This window comes from Amblyomma americanum, chromosome 2 (genome assembly GCF_052857255.1).
Source record: "Amblyomma americanum isolate KBUSLIRL-KWMA chromosome 2, ASM5285725v1, whole genome shotgun sequence".
NCBI lineage: Eukaryota > Metazoa > Arthropoda > Arachnida > Ixodida > Ixodidae > Amblyomma > Amblyomma americanum.
Window position 1 is genome coordinate 37722740 of NC_135498.1, and position 22719 is coordinate 37745458.

At 45.2% G+C, this 22719-nt stretch overlaps 1 protein-coding gene across 2 annotated transcripts in view; it reads right to left on the reverse strand.

Moving 5' to 3' along the window:
* Positions 1–259: 259 nt before the first annotated feature.
* Positions 260–22719, reverse strand: part of LOC144121015 (cytochrome P450 3A41-like) — a 50682-nt gene continuing 28222 nt past the window's right edge. For both annotated transcript variants that reach the window (XM_077653918.1, XM_077653919.1), the window contains exons 2-15: positions 17769–17893; positions 16449–16545; positions 15689–15741; positions 14656–14752; positions 13947–14066; positions 13181–13269; positions 12039–12184; positions 11321–11436; positions 10331–10406; positions 6376–6524; positions 5267–5355; positions 4741–4878; positions 3159–3321; positions 260–2278 (exon numbers count right to left, since the gene is read on the reverse strand). In XM_077653918.1, the coding sequence (XP_077510044.1) occupies positions 2192–2278; positions 3159–3321; positions 4741–4878; positions 5267–5355; positions 6376–6524; positions 10331–10406; positions 11321–11436; positions 12039–12184; positions 13181–13269; positions 13947–14066; positions 14656–14752; positions 15689–15741; positions 16449–16545; positions 17769–17893 (1545 nt within the window). In that variant the 3' untranslated portion in view covers positions 260–2191. The remainder of the gene's footprint in view (positions 2279–3158; positions 3322–4740; positions 4879–5266; positions 5356–6375; positions 6525–10330; positions 10407–11320; positions 11437–12038; positions 12185–13180; positions 13270–13946; positions 14067–14655; positions 14753–15688; positions 15742–16448; positions 16546–17768; positions 17894–22719) is intronic.

Sequence of the window (22719 nt, forward strand, 5' to 3'; positions counted from 1 at the left end):
TCAGAGCGTACTCACCGACTCATCGGGAGGGTATTCTGCAGATTACCTTGCATTGACATTGCAACGCTGATAATGAAGTGCCCTGTTAAGCTCCCAGAATAGCTGAGCACCTGACATCAACAGCCGCAAAATGCAGATTATTTGAATGCAACTGCTCTGTGTTATCCTTGTCAGGGTGCGCAAATCTGTAAGCACACGAGGGAGTGACTCTAAATGTAAGTGCGTAACGACGAGCTTCTATCCAAGCACTGGGAAAAAATTGTTAGCAAACTTTTATTAAGAGTAGAAGTTCCCGTCTTCATAACCGATACATTACAACTTTCGTGTGAGGAACCGTGACAAAGACTCGCCCTTTCGAACCTGCGCTTGTAGGCACAAATGACACTTTAATCACAAATATGACATCACAATGAACATGAAGTTGCAACTAATTACACCTGATACACAACAGCGTACGAGACAGTGCAGTGCATGGCCTGTGAAACAGAACACAGTGCTATAGGCGCAAGTGGATAAAGTTGGACAAAACGATATGTTTGTCTGTCCACTGGCAGGAATGTGCTTTGCAGATTTCATAAGTCCGAAGTACTGATTTAAACTGTCATGGCGACGATTTCATACTATATTACCATGCCGTTACGGTATTCCGAGTTATGCGAGAAATACTGTATCAGATAAACCAATGCAAGAAGCAGCCATGCAAACTAAAGCTTGAGATGTGATCTGGAGGAAAGAGTAATCCCCGCATTTTGCCTGTCAGCTACAACATATTTCGAATAAATAAACGCGTATTTACTAGTATCGTAACTCTACCGCAAAATATTATCAGGTGGTACATTTACGTAGATCTAGGTGCCCGCCGTGATAGTTCTCATAACCCGGCAATAATACTCCATCAGTAATTCCAAACGCACACAATTGGATGGCTGGAATCACTCGTCTAGTATATTGTTTGCCCGTTTTGCGAAGAAATTCATTCCGCTTTCCGCTGATGCGTTCGGTTGCACGTGAGCAGGCCCTGAGGCTGCCACGCTGCTTTAAATTGCGATAGAAAACGTTTTTGAAGTAATTGTTCGAGCGTCTTAAATCACATTCGATTGGCTTGTGCACGTACAGCTACCATGTTAGCGTCGGATATTTGCTTCTGTACGGTCACATAGTTTAAACCTTGTTTCTATCTTAATACCTAGTGAATGCCTTCTCACAAAACGGAGGCTCTCTTTCACTTAAGACTTTGTTGCTACCACTGCCAGAGGTTAAAAACAATCCTACAAGATGTCATGACTGCGATGCCTTGATCTTCAAGCAGCCATTACACATGTCATTACATAAAATTACATTCTGCGCTTCAACATTGGTAATTCGTTTAATTTTACAATTCCCCAGAAGATCCCTTACAGCAGCAAAGAAATTGATGGACGATTACGATGCCTGAGGAGCTCTTCACGTACTTTAGTTTTGCCACCCATCGGGATATTTCCGTGCGAGCCACCTTCCAGCTGCTCATTCCTCTGTTTTCGCCGAGTCAGGTGGTGTTTCGCTCTGCTTGTCACCTGCCAAATAACAGGTGACAGTGTGACCTGTCAGGTGGGTGCTACGCCGACTACGCCGACGCGTAGTGGCATGGCAGGTGGCACGTCACGCTTCTCGCCACCCTGAGAGATCTTCCCGTGACCACCACGTAACATCCAGGTGGCATTTCTCTCTTCTACTTGGACAACCGGTTTTACTCCGACGACGCGGAATGCAGGAACGGGCGCATAAGAGCTGCGCTCTAAAACATTTGAAGACGCACTTCTTTATCAACTTCATCATCTATTCTATAAATGTGATCAGTAGCGGTAAATAAACAATAAAACCAGATGCAAAAATCAGAGTGGTCATAAGCACTTCTACTCCGGTTCTCAATGTGAGAGACAGGAAGCAAGCACTGTTTTCATTCGTTTACAAAATGATCTCTACGTTCAGATCGTCCTCTATCAACGTGAGGACGTAGCGATCATCGAAGTATGAGGACTGCATAAAAATTATGACGATGATGAACAATCAACAGACGCAACCTAAGGATGTAAAATGCAGTGCAGCTCCCTGTTGCCCTTGCCATTGTAGAAAACTGAGTGGCCCCCGGTGTACTGTGGATGCTCTGTGTGAAATGACAAGGCTTTGCCGTCACTTTGGACGCATCGCTGACTTAGGACTTGATTCGGGGCACAATCCTCAGCAGAATCGGTGGGTCAGGTTCCAGGAGCACCTTCCCTTTCGCGAACGACAATGGGACCTGTAAAGAAGAACAACCCAAGGCATCAGAAGAGGGTCACTACCTTAAGCCTTATTTTCCCAAGATCCGAATGGAGGGTAATGCACTCACTAAGCAGGTACCGTACGTAAGGGATTTAGAAGCGTCATTTCCTTCAGCTGAATAGCCAAAAGGGATACAAGCTTATAAAAGAAAACAGTGGCTAGCAACAACAGCCAATGGCCTGCAGTGGGCGACATTGCTCCACTGACCAGTCAGAGCACTAAACGAAATCAACATTTTAACCTAGCACTCTTTTAAACAAGTAAGGGCTTCCTAATTTTATTTCTTATAATTTCATTTTGTGGTTTGCTTTTTGTTCCTGTAACAGCAATGCTCTAAAAGTTTACAATTTACATGTATCGAATAAAAACAAATGTATCGCGGTCATAAATGTGGGCGGATTTCCACTGCAGACTTAACTTGCACCCGACTACAGAAGTGTTAACTTTTTCCAGCTGAATACCAGACGCAGTACGCGCAGCAGCCGTCCGCATCAGTGTATTACATTTACACGAGCACGTCCAACGATGACCTGAGTACCAATTTCAACAATTTGCCTGCCAGAAAAACTTCCGCTCGTGAAGTCATTCCCCACATAGTCGCTGGGCTAATAATTTGCATCGTACTACGACGTGAACAAGCTGTTTTACGAGGATAACTTACTGCTTGCATTTACCGGAGCTGTTACACGCTCTCACACTTTCCCACTCAATCCGTTCTTCTATTTTGATTTCTCAAGCACCTTCGCCTTGTGTCTTACTCTCTCACTACCGTTCTTCACTTCCTCACTCATCCATTCGAACATTTTTCTTTGCGCTTGTGTTCAACTTCACTACAGCGATTACACTGACTCCCTTGCCTGTGTTTCTGCGCATTTCTCGAAGGTGACGATCTGCAGGAGGCGGTAGAGAATCTGCTTGACCTGGACCATGCCCAGGCGCATGCCGATGCAGCTTCGTGGACCAACTCCGAAGGGAAGGTACGTGTAGGTGTTGATCGAGTCTTTGTTCTCGGGAAGAAACCTGCGGACAACAAACCGCTGATTAGGTACTTGTTGCTGGGCCACAAAGTTTGCTCTTGTGTGGGGCAGGTTTTCCATTACTTATTAGTATTTAATGGTCGGTTTCGTTTGCTTTTACGGGGTTGAACGCCCCAAAGCGACTCAGGCCATGAGGGACTCCGTAGTCGATCGAAAGGCGAGCGCCATGGCCGGGATCGAACCAGCGTCTGTCGAGTCAGCAGACAAGCACCATAACCACGAACCACCGCGGCGCCTAATAAATATTCAATTACAGCTGTATTCATGTAGCGAAATCTATTGATTTGTAGGTTAAGATATGTGCACTCCTTACGCACTAGTAATCCAGTCGATGTTATTGCGGCTGACTTTGCGATCAAATCCGTAGACGAGGAGAAAAAATCTGTCGTCGTAAGTGCAAGAAAAGGCCTAGCACGGTCTATAGGATGACTCCTTCCCGTAAAAGTTGGCTTTCAGTGTGTGCAAGCGGGTTCAATCCCGGCCGCAGCAGCCGAATTTCGATGGAGGCCAAGCCCAGCGGGCACACGTGCGTTTTGAGATGTGAACGAACATTAGAGATCTCCTGGTTGTGGAAATTAATTGGGGGCAGTCCTCAAAGGCGCCTCTTTTTCTCTCTCTTCTTTCACCTTCTTCTTGTTTCCTTCACAGCGTCGTGGTTCGGGTGTCCAACAAGGAGTGACAGTTTATACACCCTTTATTTTCCCCGCAATCGCATCAAGGCGCGTGTTTCCACTAGCACAACGCTAGTACAACAAAGCATCCGCAAGTCTGCGCCTACACATTTAACGGAGAAATACTGACATCGTTTGCGAGATGCTGCGTAAAGCACGAAACTGAGAGGAGTACCATGTGTCCGCATGAATCCATTGCATAGCTGGAGCCACTAGCGTCCTCGCTCTGCTTAAGTCATATAAAATGCACGTGAGTGAAAGGGTTAACATGATTATCAGGAAAGCTAAGGGGCTGTAGCGGCTTCAACAGTGGATGGATACCAGGACCGTACCTTAAAGGACAGGATTAAGGAATAGGCGAAATGGGCAGAGATTTGAAAAATCGACGTTCGCGCTAGCTCTCTGTAATTTCACGAAATACGCAAGAAAGGTAAACGCTGCGAGTTTTTTTCTAACTGCGCAAAAGTTGCATTTTTCAAAGCAGAACTTTTAGCTCTGTGCGTTGTGTCCATATGAAGCTGTCAGCTTTGAGCACACGGTGACGCCGCTGAATGTTCTCGGGGCAACGTGCCAGATGTCGTGCCCCAGTACTATGAAATATACCATTTAAATGATCGATTCCGGCGGCAGAATGAATATTTGACTGATTTGAGTTTCAATATAGAGGAAACTAGAAGTTAGGGTTTCTTGTTTTCAGCACCTAGCTTGTTCTCCGCCTGTTCTCTACTCACCTCTCTGGCTTGAAGCTTTCCGGGTCCGGAAAGAATTCCGGATCGTAGTGCATCGCGTGCGCTGGAATCTCCACACGCATGCCCGGCGTGAAACGGACACCGGCCACCGTGGTGCTTTGAGAGCATATCCTGCTGAGCCTGAAATGAGGAAGCAACGTGTAATAAACGATCTTATTCAAATGAGCGTTCTTTCCTGGTACAAAAAGGGGCGCATGATCTACCATGCACAATTTATTTATTCGTACTCCTCAAAAAGGCTTATAAGGCTCTTGTATACACCACCAAGCAAGCGCATCTCGAATAGCATCTAAATATTGCGTGCCACTTTATTTTGAAATGAATGTGCCACTTATTCGAGAGCATACAGCAATGTGAAAGTTTAAGACAATTCAATTTATTAGTTGAGATCGGTAGTCCACAAGAGTTCGGTACAACTTTGCATTTGCCGCCATAAAGAAGCGAGAATATTATGGCTCACATGCTGCTGTGCAGTACCTGTGCTAATCTGCTCAAATATATTACTTACACCGAGGTGGGTGAGTACAGCCGCAGTGTTTCACTGATGACGGCATCCAAGAGCTCCATGGACCTGAGAGACTCGTATGTTGGATCGTCCTGTGCATTGCAAGTGCATTGCAAAAAAAAAATCGATTAATTGTGGCTCGGGCTTCCCTGACAAGTTACGTTGCCCTACATGTGGTTATTTTTTTTACAAGAGCCTTCATCACATTGACACATCTCAGGTTCGGAGTCGTAGATCACAGTGTTTCAAAAGGCGGCAATCTAGTACCAAATCGTTTGTCTCTTAAATTAAGCTAAGTTCTCTTGTAAAGCCTCACAAGTCATAATTGAATAAACTAAATGTACCTGAACTTTAAGAACACTAAGCTACTGACATTTTGCAAGCTGTTAATGCTGATGATGAATTTTTATGGCTCAAGGGCATCTAAGGTCAAAGAGCGCCATGACACAAGGCATTTTTCTTTTTCTCGAGGTGGGGTCAAAGACCCATTTTCCAAGCATTTCACCCTAAATAAGCCGAGCGCCAGACCAGGGGAAAGCTTGTACCCATTGTATCACCGGTGGGTACCCGGCGGCACTGGGGATTGAACCCCACACCTCCCGCATGCGAGGCGGATGCTCAACCACTTGGCCACCGCTGCGGCCAAGCTGTTGATACATTGAAAGACTATTATACTGGGAGGCGAAATTTCCTGCAGCAGTTATTTTTAATGAACTTTTCGAACAACAAGCGAGAGATAAGCTAAGGCTCTCGACGTAAGGGAACACTTAGATTTAGGACCCCCAAAATTTTTTAATGTTCACCCCAGTCTTCGTTCACCAGGCTTTGCAGATCTGGGCTCCTTAGAAATGGCGCTCAGTATTGAAGAACGCCTTCAGAATGGATCCATCGTGTCACGCATGTTCCGTGACTGAAACGATAGCAGAATTTTTATTTCTTTTTGGAGCTTCGCACTTCCATTGATTCTGACCACATTCTCATAGCGCCAACCGAGGCGTAGAGTTCGTCCTCGTGTTTGAGTCGACGGCTCCAGATAATATAGCCTTATCTGCCCTCCGGCTGGCGCAACCTCACGCGTCGAAGGCGGGCTTGTGCGCGTTGCGCAGACTCACCGTACTGTCCACTTCCTTTATCACTTGCTCCTGAATCTCTGGGTGTAGGGCCAGACAGTAGGCCGCACACGTCACAGTGAGCGCAATCGAGTCGCTCCCGGCGATAAACAGGCACATGCACTGGGCTGCGATGTCGTTGATTGCAGACGCTACAAACAAAGATTGATAGTGCGTCAAATGCTGATAAGCGCCACTGGCTCATGACAGTTTAGATACACGGGAATGCCCTTTTCCAGTTTTGTTTGTTGATGCGAAAGTGGCAATGTTTGTGTTTGCAAACAATGAGAGCTCTATCTTTCACCTTAGTGGGCCCTCCTGGTGAGGTACTCCTGAAATGCTAGCGTTTCGAAAGTGCAGATAGAGGCTATGCTCGAGGTGTGTGTCTCAAGCGTCAGCAAAACAGGCACCAAAAAGCTGCAAGTTGACGCTTTTCGTTTGTTTTTCTATTCGACGTTCGGGATCGATTAAAGCAAGCAACTGAATGTCAGGTCTGTAAGGTGTGCGGAGAACAAAACGTAGTCCTTAATCCCCATGCTTCTTCCCATTAAAAACTCGTGCGTTGTGCTTAAAAGAGAAATATACCACTACAAATTCATGCTCTGGTTGTGCTTGGGTACCCTACAATCCAGCTATAGTCAGGTTAGTGGTTTCACTGATTTTTTCAATGACGTCGTTTTCAGAAATTGGGGGGGGGGGGGGGACGGTATTGATAAAAACGCACATAAGTTGCCCTGAAAATGAGAAAAAAAAACATCCCCACTATCTTTCTCTTTAAAAGCTTGCGTGTGTGATTGCACCACAGCTGTCTTAAAGTGGGCGTTTTATGCCAACTCATGGGCACTTCATGCCGACGACCTAGGCCGTTGTAGAAGCAAGACAGCACAGTAGCGTTTTATAAGTGCACCGGAGTGCTGACGTTTGTTAACGGACGTGAGTGGCTTCCTTGCCCTTAGGGTCTGGGATGTAGGGGTTTTCGTCGACTGGGGTGAGGGCTCCTTGTCACAGGGGGTGTATGTTGCTAAAACCGTCGAAGTGGCTTCGGCGGACGCACGTGGCAGTGATCGTGGCTCAGCTCGAACCAGTAAACAGGCCCGTACACATCACTTTCCATTCTTCACTCACAACAGCTTTTTTATCGAGCGCGTAGTACACATTGAACATTCCTGCTTTTTTTTTTTGGCAAAGTACAGTTGCAACAATATCAATGAAAGCTTGTATAAGGTCCTGGACAAGCACTTGAAATAGCGAGAGGGAAAGGGGAAATGAGGTGCAACGAAGGCGTTTGCATGGTATATCGCGTTACCCTTTCGCGGACTCCGCAATGGTGGCGCAGGGGAAGGGTACGTGTACATATAAAATCGCAAGAAGCGTGTTTCAGGTTAGCCCCGCTTGGCTTACGGCAACGCTCCTTGTGTCTGTGGGCATTTCTTCCTTATATGATTGGGGTTTTCGTGCTTGAGTCTTGTTCTAATCTTTGAATAGAATTGCGTTCATTCTGCTTAGGGGTAGCTGTAGGAAAAATAGCAGTACGCGCACCAACGTGTAATGCTGCGCAAATGGTCTTCCGCGGGCTAGATAAGCGTTTTTTTTTATTTCCCAAGTAACACTCCAGTTCTTGGCTCAGCTGCAACACACTATCCTTATCACTCCAGCTTGTGTCACATGTTCACAAATGCGTGTCACAGCATGCGTATAGCGTAATAGACTTTCGCAACGCCCTTTTTCTCCAACTGTGAAGAAAAAAAATGACGTGTTGCGCACACAGCAAGAACCTTAGGCCATTTGAATAAGAGTTCTATTTTATTTGCTTTGTGCACGAATACTGGTGTGCAGAAAAATGTCCACGTTTAGCATGAGAACACCCGACTTCTCGAATCACACTGCGCAGAAAGCGTGTGTTTTTGCGTTCACCTGCTTCGTACGTGCTGGTGGGGTCAGGGGAGACTTCTAGTTCACACACAAGAGGAAACCGAAGCATGCAAGAGACATTTGTTAGGTTGTGGCAACCTAAAAAGAATAAAAAATGATAGGCCCCTGCCTGCACCCCTAACGTTAAACAGGCTTAATCCAATCTGAAAATAAATGAAAAAGCCCGAAGGCAATGACATAACTTTACCACCTGTAGGTGGGGAAAATGAAAAAAAAAATGAGGGGGGTAAAAAGCTACATAGCACCCACAGCCGGAGAAGCGTGCTCGGGGAGACTCCACTGATCCCCCCTGGGAAGTAGCGGAAGGGGTTCGATAAACGGGTTATCGGAAATGGGATGGGAATGGGGACAGCGATTTTTTGCTCTGATCCTTTTCGTATATCTCGACTCAAATACTGGCCTGCCTGTCCAGGACAGGGAGGGCGTCGAGATTGCCCAATGGTGCGGCCCCGCTCACGGGATGCCCGGCCATCCACCAAACGCAACGGGCTCTAACCGCCGGAGACAAAAAAACGTAAAACGGGGTCAGCTACCTCGGGCTCCTTCACGAGTTCGAGAGTATGTTTCGGACCTGCCGGCTACTTGAAGTTGAGTGCTGTTCGCGGTTTTTCAACTGAATGGGGAAAACTAAACGAACCAAGCTACATATTCAGGAAATCTTTGCGCAGAAAAACACAGGATGGGAGAGAGAAACACGCACACATACAAAAGCGCTAACGACACTCGACGTCTTCATCGGAGCCGTACATTACTGTTGGTAGAGTTTGGCGCCTCTTTTACTTTACCGACAGTTTCGGCCCTCCTGGGGTGTTATATGGAGACACACCTCTCCTCAAATGCGTATTGAGAATGGCTTCTAAAATGCACGACATTACGGAATGCTTTGCCCGATAAAAACCCATCTGGAACACCACGTGCAAGTTCCTTCGCCATAGCGTCTTTCGGGGCTTCCGGCACAAAATGGTGCATTGCAGCATAGACGCCGAATTGGGACAGCTCCTGGCTCCAGCCATAAGCCAAGCTCTCTCCCAAAGGGATATACGTCTCTGGTCGCAGCAGGTCATTGCTAAGGAGAGAGCAGAAGCACTGGAGTCTGGTGAGGGAAGGTAAATGCACAATTTGGTACGGAATAAAAAGAAGGGTTTCTGCTGCTACTGTTCAGCTACGTTAGAAGCGCGTTGCAGATTTGGAGAAAATGGTTTTCCGCAGCTGGACCAGCTACACCAAGCTAATAAGCGTGGCGCAAACTGCAAGTTCAAGCTGTAATAGCTTTCTCTTCGTGTAAGTTATACGACGTGCTGAGAGCAAGCAAATGGCTTGGTTTCATTGGGGTTTAACGTCGCAAAGCGACTCAGGCTGTGAAGGTCGCCGTAGTGAAGGGCTCCGGAAATTTCGACCACCTGTGGTTCTTTAGCGTGCGCTGACATCGCTCAGTGCACGGGGTTCTATAACTTCGCCTCCATGGAAATTCGACCGCCCCAGCCGGGATCGAAACCGGCGTCTTTCGGGTCAGCAGCCGAGCACCGTAACCCCTGAGCCACCGCGGCGGCCAACAAGCAATTGAGAACATGAGGTGTGTACATAGCTACGGCTACTTACACCTGGTTTCGTACACAAACCTAGTTTGGTTGACCAATTCGACAGTATTTCTAGTCCTTTACCTCTCGAATATAGATGCAATTCTCCTCCAAACCACTGTATTATATTGGATTCAAACACACTGCACTCCATCGCTGTCAGCTACTCCCACGAAATCTCGATAGCGTTCATCACAAACCACTTTGCTGCCGCATTATCAGAAATTCATAACAAGCGTTCGCTTGGCTGCCACCACTTTGCGCATCACCTTGAACATTGAAAAATCGCGCGTTTACATCACCCGTGACTTAAGGAAGACAGAGAATCACCTACTAGCCTCCCATTCAAGCGCTATAAGCCGCTAGGCTTAGCGGTACTGGCTGGGCGCGCTCCCAAATTCCTGGTAATGAGGCATCGAAGAGTAGCTTCTATTATAAGGAACTGTTACCTGAAAGTTTTATGCCTCCTTTGCCATTCTGCTGCATCTTGCTTTCCATATACATTTGCAATGCATCGTCGTGCCTCTGCGTAATGAAAAACAAGATTATAAGTTTCAATCCGTCCTCTGGCACAATTAATAACACCTGTAGCTGTACAAGAGATAATTAAAATGTTCCTGCATCACTGAACTCAAAAATGGTCTCGTTGAAGAATTTGGACAGTCGTTTTTTTTATTGTGGGTGGTACAACGCGAACTAGACGACGGACAAAAACAAGAAGACAACACAGACGACCGGTCGTCTGTGTTGTTTTCCTGATTTTGTCCGTCGTCTAGTTCGCGCTGTACCACCCGCAATGAATTATTACCAACTTTCCCACTTGTCCATCCTTCTTCAAAGTTTTTTTTAATTGTGCTGGCATGGTTTGTGACGACAGGTTTCAGGCGACCGAAAAAGGAAAAACTCAAAAATGTGACGTTGCTATAACCGAGAAGTACTCCAAAGTGAGCGTCGGACGAAGACCTCAGGTTTCGCGCTTATGACCGACGCGAACAGCTTTCATGCTGGGGATTTAATTTTCAGCATAGGGACCGGGGATAAAATCGTACCGTTAGGATGTCAACAACAGGAAGATACGAACGAGACGGGGAAGTTCGCGTGGCCTGCAACAAAGACCTGTAGATATCATAACCTCAGTTCAGCGCTTCGAGCACTGCTTAAATCAGCCAATAAGCGGATGTTTTGTCGGGGCGATACAGAGTACAATGGCTCATTGTAACGAAGCCCCAGAGGGTAAATGCTACTGCCTTAGTTTGCACCGTAAGTGCACTCACGCGCTTTACCTGCCGACGCGATATCACCGCCGAAGTGAGGAGTACACTACTCTATCTCTCAGTTTAATCTATCCCTGCGGATTTGTTTTTCCTCGTCAATACTAGACGTACCCAAAATACTTCTCGTAGGCACGAGTTCTACCTTGCTCTATTGTTGAGACGTACCTCGTTATCTCGGAGCCGTTGCTCGATTATATGCCTCGTGAAGTCGACGGCGTACTGGGCATCACCCTTGTTCGGAAATTCCACTCGGAGCGCTTTGAAGAGCCTTGGCAGGGTGGCTGAAAGGCGAAAAACAATATTTACGAAAGGGCATTCCTTGCAAGAAAAGTGTTGGCCATTATTAGTTCCTTGCCTAGAACAAATTCGAGATGCAGGACATTACGGAATAATAGCATCAAGACAATTTACAAGCGTGAATGTCGCTGTGTGAATGAAATAATTACCGTCTGATCATGCGAACACAAGACGCACGGCGTGGTCAAACGGAACAAAACATTGGCTTCAGAACTACAAGCAAAATAATTACGAAACTACCCGTCATGAAGACAAACATGGCAGATTCGATAATTGGACTTGTTTCTATGTAGTAGTTTCATAAAAAAAGACTTGATTCGTGTTGCATGCGAACTGTCCAGTGAAACTTACTATTTCCTGCCGAACATAAGATGGCGTGATGACGACGTCTTTGTTTCATTTTTGTTGCCTATTTAGGCCAAAATGAAATGAAATTACCTAAAGTTAACAACAGACACCGGGACATTGTTGACTTAGAGCAAGAGGCTCCTTAGTGCATTGATTTCGCATAATAAGCGTCCTGACCATAATGCCTTAAGGGCATCGCTGCATGCAATGCGTCGACTACCCAGAACGAGGCACCCACTCATCATGAGTAGCCTCCAGCCACCCGGAGAATTGAGGAACCCGCTGTAGCATTTGAGCATAGGGTGGTCCGTTTCCACGTGGCTGTCGATCTCCAGATCAAAGATGAGTGATGTGTACAGATCCATGGCTGACTTCTCTAGGAGGCTGGAAAGTAACAGGGTGATGTCATTGTTACAAGAGTTAAGCGTAAGTTTCACCTGCGGCAAGTCTCAAGAAACTATGACGGTCCTCTTTAGAGCTGTTCAAGCGGCGGCGTTGGTGACAACAATTTGAAATTTAGAGCGAATGCCTTTCGTTGAACCGTATCAGCCACAATATATTTAATATTTGGCTATTGCGGTGCAGAAGCAAAGGCAGAAAGAATTGCGATCCACGCGCCTGTAAATATGGACTTCCTCGGAAAGATGCGTTTGAAAACACAGCATGCCCTCTTACCGCCGTGGGGGCTTAATAGCTGTTGCGTTCAGATGCTGAATAAAAGGACGCAGGATGGAGTCCCGGCCACGGCAGCCGCATTTTGATGGAGGCGAAACGGAAAAGCGGCCATGTAATGTGCGATGTCAGCGCCCCCCCCCCCCCCCCCCCTTTCATCGCCTTTAGGGAAGAAGCCAAAGAAGCCGCCGTACTTACTAGAGTATTAAACGACATCGTAGAAATTTCGGAACTATTTTAACCATAGACGGTACCGACTACTAAACACATGGTGAGCGTCGGAATTTCAATCAGGACCGGTCTTTCTAGAAATCTGCGTCCGTTCGAGGCATTTGAGAACTGATCGCTTTGCCAGACTTCATACGCACTCGAACGCTGGAGAGGAATTGGTTTCCCACCGTACTTGACTTGACTGGACAGTTCGTGTAAAAAGAAGGCAAAAAGGTTTCCTCACTTGTCCTTCGTCAGCCGGTTTAACCAGCCCCCCCCCCCCCCCCCCCCCCTTTTTTTTTGTCATAACGTTAGAATGCTGTCCTTCTGGTCGAGTGAATATATGATTGTGTGCTTTGCAAGTCGAAGCGAAATAACTAGAAACGTTAGCTAAACAATAGGCACCTAATATGGGGGGCGAACAGGCTTTTTCTCAGTGAAACAGATCGTCATATCTGACAAAATAAAAGTGAAATGAAAAAGATGCTTTGTACTCACTGGTAAAGGTCAAACGGTTTTTCGCCTTCCAGCCTCTTTAGTAGCAGATTGCAGAACTTGTCCATGAGCTTCGTCATCTTTGGCAGCATCTAAAGATTTGCACATCGTACGCCAATGAAAACGCAAGCCTTCACAGAAATAAAACTACAGGGGCAGCCCTCAGATCAACTTAAAAAGCCTAAAAAAGCAGTTGTCTGCAATTACGCCCCAATAAAAGGTTAAGTATTTTTTCAACCACTCAAATATGAATGGAGACCGTATAATATTGGATAACAGAACAGCAGATTTATTGGCAGAAGTAGGTTAACTTTACCATTCGACAAGAACTCTCAGACTCTGTCCCAAGGCAATAGAAAGACGGGTATATTTTTTACATTTATTATGAGCTACAGAAGGAATAACCGGAAATTCTTTTGTGTTCCAGCTGATGTTTGCTGGTGCCTATGTTTAGAGTGTTATTACAGTAAGAAAGCTGTTATTATTCAGCGGCTGCCAGCTATGCTTCATCCTGCTCCTCACAATGTGGAATCCAACGCTGCATACCCCTAGTACTGCACTAAGGCAGAGATATCTGCAGACTAAAAATTCGTGCAGTGCATAAGGCAGGTTGCTGTAAAGAAGGGAAACGTCACCAAGGTGGAATCATCAAACTGCTAAGTACAGCCCGTGTGCAGCCTCGGAAAGCACTAATAATTGAGGAAATGGCTAGACTAACATATATAGAAATGCTCAGGTGTTTGAAACCTGGGCATTGTATTATACGCACTGATTTTATCCTTGCTGTCGTGAACATCGGAGATAGTGAACTGCGGGTGTGCTTCCAGTGGTCATTTTGCTGGTGCAGCACCATTTGGTCCCACAGGGCGTTTCCCGAGACCTTGTCATCCTGGGAGAAATGCATCGCACATTGTCATAAGTAGGTTCGTAAACGTTTTACTCGCGGTCTTCCGACTACTATATCTTGTACTCTGGAGGTAGCATCGTTTTTTTTTTCACGCAGTTATCTGACAGCGATATTCTTTGGCATAATAGCTCTGGTCGGAGGAGGTTTCTCAAAACATTAGTTGAGCTTTACCGACTTGCGAGCTGCATAAAACGGACACTTTTTAATGTGTACTCATATAAGTGCCGCAAGAGGATGTTTTCTGCGTTCTTTCTTCACGTGCAGGCCATCATTGGTTATAATATATTATTTACATACATATTAATGAGAAGAAATCATCCTAGTCTGTTGTCTTCTCCTTCAAAGCAGTCAAACTATCGCTATAATAAAATTAAGTATTGCTGGCTGAAGAAAGTGCACAGGAAACAGGTAAGAAAAAACACTGCTGAAATATTTACCTATAAAAAGTTTTTAATTGAGGCTTAAACGTAAGTAATTAAGGCTATAATTGAACAGTATAATAAAAGGAATGCTTAAGCCAATGGCGTCGCTATTCACATGCATTGATAGTAGGCACCATGTTTTTACTCACCGACTTATTGACGAATGACTTGAAATCCTTGACGAAAATGTCACGCAAGACTTCTGGGTCACCGACAACAAGGGTTGGTATTAATCCCTGGTATGACCTGAAACCCGCCGAGAGCCGTTTTATTACCTTTTTACCGCTCCTGCTAACATCTTGTAGAAGTTCTCGCTAAATTCTTCGAACGCCTTTTTAAAATCTATCAATTATGTGACTTCGTGTCCAGCAGTTATGAAATTCAGGTTTCAGTTGCCAAAGATTCACTTCCACACCATTTCGCTGAGTAGTACAGCACAATTAGAGGGAATCGAAGACAGTGTGAAATAAAGGTTTTCTCAACTTCTGCTAATAGTGAGGACACACTGTGAGGTGCTGGAGGGTCAAACACATATATGCGACCTCAATCTCATGACATATTTATACCTATGTTGGTGCCTACAAAGAAGCCCTTTATGCATTTCTCAGTTCAGGTGAGCAGCAAAAAATATTTAGGGACATTTGGTCAATCGTTCTGCACCGTGTTGTTTAGTTCCAAATCTTTCGTGAATAAAATGTTCGCTGGCATTCAAACCTCCTTCCATCCTTCCCGTAATTTTTGTTCAACAGATTATGAACGTTTCAAAGCTAAGACAAAGGTATAAATAATCGTCTTTACTATTTGTTCTCAGCAAAGACCAACTTTTTAAATGTTACCCAGACTAAGTGACCTTCTATCTGCTTGTATATAATCTATTCGTTGTTCGAATCGTTTCATGCTACCCAATCGTATCACTCAATCATATTGCTCAAATCATATAATGCTGCAGGTACCGCGATTAGCTTTCACCGATTAGCTTTTTTTGGGGATTCAACTTCTAGTTCTATAATAGCTGCGTATTTTTACCAAAACTTTGGTCGACTATTATTTTTCCCACTAGTCTCAACTGTCTCGTACCGGTGATTTCTTGTAATCCACACTAAGGGTACGTGGTACCCCTATTATGACACATATTTTCTTCCATAGCGCAAAAATTAACAACTCAAAACCAAGTTTACTCACCCGTGTATCCGGCCATAACGCTTGTAATTTCTTACCGCGACCTTGTTTAGCTCCTGAAAACAAAAGAACATAAACACTATAAACACGGCAAATTTCTTTTCTTTCGTTATCTGTCGATGAAAACAACTATGCTCTCCGCAGAACCACCAAAATGTTTTCCATAATTAATAATCCTTCTATAAATTTTCAACGATCTCCCACAGAAGCCCCGTCTTCCACGCCGACGCCCAGGCTACTTATTTTAGTTAAAGGTGAGAAGTCTTTAGCTGGCAGCCATGTTTCTAAAACTCAAAATTACGTGACATTAGGAATCGAGTTCATATTAAAATGTCCGCATAGCTCACGGCGAGAGAAACAAATGAATGGTTCGGAGAGGAAAATTATCTGGCAACTTCGTTTGGTTGGTTGGTTTATGGGGGTTTAACGTCCCAATGCGACTAAGGGTATGAGAGACGCCGTAGTGAAGGGCTCGGAAATTTAGACCACCTTGGGTTCTTTAACGTGCACTGGCATCGCACAGTACACGGGCCTCTAGAATTTCGCCTCCATCGAAGTTCGACCGCCGCGGCCGGGATCGAACCCGCGTCTTTCGGGTCAGCAGCCGAGCGCCATAACCACTGAGCCACCGTGGCGGCTATCTGGCAACTTCGTATTCGCACCTTTCGTGCAAAACGTGAAACACCAATAAATACGATGACTTATAAAATCCTATGAAGAATTGTCTACCTTACTCTGTTAAATAAGGATATGAAGCACTTACTCCAGTGAAACTGTCCCGAATGGCACGAATGTAGTCCAACACCGAGAGGTACGGAATGCCTTTCCCTTTCCAGAACGTGAACGTCCGGGCGAAAATGCTGCAAAATTGAGAAAAAACAAAGAAAAGTGTTCCGATAGCAACAAAGATTGTCTCTACTCTTCTCACGTACATGTGTGCGAGTCTGTGTTGACACCGCACCAGCTCTATTTTTGTTATTTCTGTTTGTTTACTTTGCTGCAACACACTCTCGTCAAGAAAAGAGGAAGCGCTGAAGTGCCTGTGTGTACCTTTCTTTCCCTCCATTCAGGAACAATCTATTTTTGTGCCCCTTGGATACAGACGTAATCTGGACCAAATGCCCATACATATTTTTATAACTGTAATATAACCCTGTATCTTCAACAGTGAGCGTGCTGATTTTATTCATTTGAGATGCGCGCCAGACTTATTTTCTCCTGTTTATTTACGTTAAAATATATGCGACAGCGGCGTACGCTAAGACGGAATCATAAATATATTTCCCCACAGTACTGATGTCCTGGTTGGATATAGAGGAAGCTTTTATAGTGACCAACAACAGCTGTTTTCCAATGGGAAGAGTTATGCTACAGACCAATTCCAAATCGGCTGCAGAATGCGCACAAGGTTATCAAAGGTCAGTGCTCCTGGAGTTAGCTCAAATGCCTTCTGGTTAGTTGGTGAAACATCTGTCTGAGACGGAGACCAATCGGAGAACAGATTTTCTAGCCACATGGGGTATAAACCAAGAGAATATATCTGCCGCTACTTGAAATCTACTGCACCTGTTAGTTGCAGAATTCCCCACTTAAACATCAATCTTAGCTGTCAACCCAGTCTCTTTTAACGCCACCTGCTGGATGAATCTTTTTCTTCGGACGCCGAGATGCTTATAACTTATTTAACAAAGCTGTGCATGAAAATAACGCATTTAATCTTGTGTCTGCGTTCCTGCCTGTTGTACTGCAGAGGCGTAAAAGTTGTTTAATTTTTGCTTAACGTCGGCCTGCTGTATACAATTTCTCATGATACTCAGGATGGGACTTCTGACTGAGTACTGAGCTGCTTTGAACAGCCGCAAATTATTGTTGAATAAAAAAAAAGCACTGAAAGTCAAACCCATTGGCGCTTAATTGACAAACGCGCCGATTTCTTAAGGGAACGCGGTTACGAAAAGACCTCCTGCGCCCTCACTGTCTCCCCTATGCCTTCACAGGTGCGTACAAGAAGCGCTCAATATTTTCGAGGTGTTCTGCAGACGTGTGTGCCAGATGATGCGCACTTTCAAGGCTCGAGGCTTACCCGACTACGAGGAACACGACGCTTAGGAGGACGAGTAGTACGGCGTGCCACATGGCTCCTGCTGCACGCGCTGTGCGGGCTCGGCGCGTTTGACAGCTCTGCGGGTCCAAGGAGGGGGATGGCCCCTGATGTCCAGCGGGGGGGAAGGAAAGGAAGAAAAGAAATACAGAACAACGCGCGTGATTGTTGCGGCTTTTGCATTCTTCGAGATAAGGGGAGAGCCAGTCGCGCGATAAGGGCGGCGGTGAACAAGCCGAAGCGATAAGGGAAAGGTCTCTCTCTCTTTCTCGTCCCTCCCGCTCGCGGCCTGCATGATTCGGCGAATTGCCCCAGATACTACACGCGTTGCGGCACCACGCGCTGTTGCCCAACTTGTTTTGAAGACGCGTCATGAAGAAAAGGGTTTCCCGAGCTGTTACCTTGCCTTCGAGTGGCGCACGCGACTGGCGCAGAGTGGGATGAGATTGCGTGTGCAAATATACTTCGCTGTCCGTAGGAAGTATTAGGGCTCCGAAGATGAATGCGGCGTTAGCCTAACTCGTTTTAAGCATTGAAAGGCATTGTAATTGTGGAGTGGCTGCGATAAGGAAGCTTTGATTCCAAGCGCGCTTGCTTTGCATTTAAAAAGCGACAGTCCGGCATAAGGATAAGGAATGGGTGATAAGGAGGCGTAACGGTATCGTGGAATTGTTGCTTGCATAGAAGTTTCTTTTTCCCGAATGGCAGGAATAAAATAACATTGAAGAAAGAATGTGTTACTTATTAAGCTATAACGACGTTGGAAGAAAGTGCCTCTCCGATGCGAAAAGATGAACACCAACTTGTCCGGTGTGAAAGATAGCCAGCTTGTCCGGTGTAGTATGTTTGTTGTTATAAAAGGACTGCATAATACAATGAAGTCGAGTCGATTCCACTCGGACAACCCATATCGAAGGTACAGCTAAGGATGAGGTCGCGAAATTGAATCCCGGACGCAGCGTTTGCGAATGTACAAAGCACCAGTGCACTACCCCATGTCAGTGCAAGTGAATAACAGCAGGTGATCGAAATTTACTCGGGGCCTTTCATTACAGCGTCTCTTATTTATGGAGTCCGTGCATGCTTTAGTGCGTTAACGTAAGATGTTTCACGACTGGTGCTAGCTTGAGGAGAGGCTACTTCTTTAGAAGTTGCCAGTTCCGTGAGCAATGTGGGAGAATAGAACTGTCCGAATTTTTAAAAATATTTTCGAATGCATTTATTTTATTAATACGTAAAGTAGCAAAATAATATATTTTGTGCACGGGGTTTCCAGATACTTCGCATAATATTAGACCTTGCAGTTTTTAATATTAGGAACGAGTTTAGGATGTCTTGGATTAACGTTGCGAAGACGAACTGTGACAGCAAGTTCAAGCGTGAACAATTATCATCAACCAGAATGCCTTATTTCCAGCTTTTATAGTTCTCAAACCTAGGCAACACACAAAATTTTCACAAATTTTATCCGCACAGTGCATGACAAGTACCTCTCATGCCTATTGCACCATTGACGCGAATTGCTAAGTACGCACCGTACCCACGTTTAATTTCATAAGCTCATGTTCCAGTTGATGGTTTGTTATACTTCTGGCAGACGTTGCGACTATGTGGGAGTGAAATATTAGGAAAATGCCTGTACGTGTTTTGGAGCAAGAATACTCCTTTTTATCTTCTTGGAGAATACCTTAAATTTTATATCCAGACAAAAACTATTTTAAAAATGTTTTAAAAGAATTTGAACTGCGTTTAAAAGTATGCGGGGTGCTAAATATTCCCAGTGAAGTGCGTGTCTCTCTTGCAGTAACAACGACCTGAGACAATGCACAATGTGAAAATACCTGCGCTCAGACTAGGGCGTGTGACTGATTGCTGGTTCTGTCTGTGATATGGAAGGCCACAAATTCCGCGCTGACTATTTTCAATCAATATGGGTGCTTTTATGTTCCCAGCCACCTTTGCCTTCCATTCCTCAGCGATATGAAGGACAATGCGTATTAGGTGAATGAACGCATGGCTGAAATGCTGCTAATCAAACCTAGGTTCGCAGTTATCTAAATATTTTCCCCAGATTCATTATTTACCGTCTCTGCCATTTATCGAAATCTCATTTGATGCTCTGCGGCAGTTAACAGTACTGCATGTTACTTGTCATTCTCTTGCCATACCAGAGAGCAAAACAGCTTCCGGAAAAAAGAAGGATAAAAAGTACACTCGCTTTAAAATAAACATCAGATAACATTGTTTCATCAATGAAATTAAATTTTAACAATATCTGCCCCGACAGTCTTACATAGAGCTGCAATAGAAGAACTTCTTTTTACGTACATGTTTCTTTTCCTTGCAGAAATCAGTGTATCAAGAAGGTATACTCATTCACAAAGCTGCGTCGGCCTGCTTGTCTCGCAAAATACTATGAAGCTTTGAAGTGCGCATTCGAATGTGGTTAACTTTATTTGCAACACATTTATTTTTGTTTCTGGGCTCGCGTTCAGATCCATTTTTAAATCAATCTCTCAGATCTACCTTCTCCAAAAAAAGACGTCACGATGTCAAAGATTCATCTGTGCCACTTATGCATCAATATTTATTACCCCACTATCCAACAATTCTACTACCAACTTTCTCCTTGTTCGTGTTATTTCCTCTTTACCATCAGTGCCCTCTGCGAGACGGTTTTGTATAGGCATTTTTGGATGCATTAGCATTTTTCTGCTGTTTAGGAGCCGCTTTCAACCTTAAAGCTTCGTATGCTTTCCTTGTGCCACCATTTTGTGCGTTCACGTAATCTGGTGCTCTGCTCTACGAGCAAGCTGCGCCATTACTGGCCGCGCCGAAAACGACCGATAAGCAATCGATGAGTACCCGACTAGCTGGCACTTGAAGCTGACGCGTTCACGCTTTCGGAGCGCCAAGGGGACAGCGCAATGCCGTGGAGAACCTCGGCGGTTTTGAACACCTTTGCTACCACTTGCGGTAGACTAAGGCAGCAGCGGAAAGTTCAAATCGGTTAACATCTATTCCCGCCATTACAGCCAACTAACAACTCTAAACGTTATCATTAAGATTTCAGTAAACATACTGCAACACCTGCTTGGTGTTCTATTCTACTAATACCAAAGACAGATGGTCCTTCAGCGAGCACACCGGCAAATTGAAATTGTAGCTATTAAAGAAACTAACACTGTGCAACACGGTGAAATAACATTTTGGTTGTAAATATAACACTTAGCACTTGGAGCTAAGCAGCACCAGTGTCACAATGCGAAAGTTCTGGTGTCTGTCGGTAGCTTCGGAGAGTGAAGCCCCGATCATCTAGAAGCACCGCCCACTCCTGCCCACCTTTACCCTCTAGAGATGCCATCCACAACCCATCAATCAACCCAACTCTAGCCTCCAGAAGCGCAACCCACCATCAACTCAGCTGTCTTCACAACCCACATTGGCTCCACCCACTAGAAGCCCACACAGCAGTCGTATAAAAAAGCGACAGCGTAATCGAATCAAAAGACTCAGTACCCCCCAGAAGCACAATCCACCAGCCCCCTCCACCCACATTCGCACTACACCCTCACGCTTGAGGGTAAATTGAACTGTTTTCGCAAAATTGTAGGATCAGGTGTCGGATCATCCAGCAAAATTTTATACTGCGAGAACCGTTTTGGGGAGTGTCCTCAAACCACTGATAGCGCCGAATTCCCAACAGTGGGGTTTGAGTCTGAAAAATGTTCAACAAAAAAATTAATGAGTCTTTGAACGACACTTCTTTCGTTTGAAAAAAAAATTTTTGTTGTTATGCTGACTTACAGTACTTTCCAAGTTGTCAGTTGCGACCAATGAAGGCATAGTTGAATGCCTCAGCTCAGTCGTAGCCTACTTCAATCGCTTTTTTTCCCTTGGCTTTCTTTTCAGATGCTTTCGTTCGTAACTAGAAAGGCCGGGGGCACAACGTGATGCTTTATTTTGTCATCGGTAGTAAATACTCTTGTCGCCTGGTTTACGATGCACGGCCGAATATCAGGTGGCAAGGTAAGCGGAAAGCATTTGAATATAGCGTGGGGTGGGCTGGTGCAGGAACAGGCTAACTGGAAACCACTGGGAGTTGCCTTTGTCCTCTAGGGGATGTAAGCGGAATAAAGTTTAGTAACTATGTACTACGAAGCAGCACATGAAAGTAGTTGTCACCGAACAGCAAACGTGGCGTTTCAGGGACATCAAAAACCACTCATTATGAGAGTAGGTATGGCAGAAAGAATGTGTTTCAAACGGACGCCATTGGTCGCAGTAGTACTCGTAGGTTACATACTTGGCTGAAGTATGAAGTAGGTACTAATGGAAAGGGAACGTAATTTGAGGTGAGAAGGAATCGGGTGGGCAAAGGAGATATCTGCAGCTACAGGGTGACGAAGGCTGGAGAAATATATTGATAACTGAACATCGCTAGGAGAGGTTTTTATGCTGCAGTGATCTCAACCTTGCTGTTGATACTAATGGTGAATGAACAAACTGGGGGATGTGTTGTTGCTGCCTCTACAGCTGCTCGCGCATTGCAGATAAGTGCAGTGTACTGCGATCTTCAAGAAAGCTCTTCTGGTTTTCGGTGTTCGAAAAACTGAGCGTGCAGTTCTGCCTAAAATTTATTTGTTGGCAATGGTTGCGGTTCACACGTGTGCATCGGCCATTACAGCACCACTGAAGATCCAAAAGTACGAAAAGGGCACATTAACTGCCCTCTTTCTTGTCTCTAAAGCAAACTGTTTGGCCTCATAATATCTCTCCAAGTCGGTCCTGTAACACTTCACAGTGTAAATACTTACAAACAGGGAGATCTGCTTTCGACGTAGTGTCTTATCATGCTCACTTACAAATGCTGATAGCATTACATGGCTCATCGCCAACGAAACCCTGTGTCGTTGACCGCGAAAATTTTCAC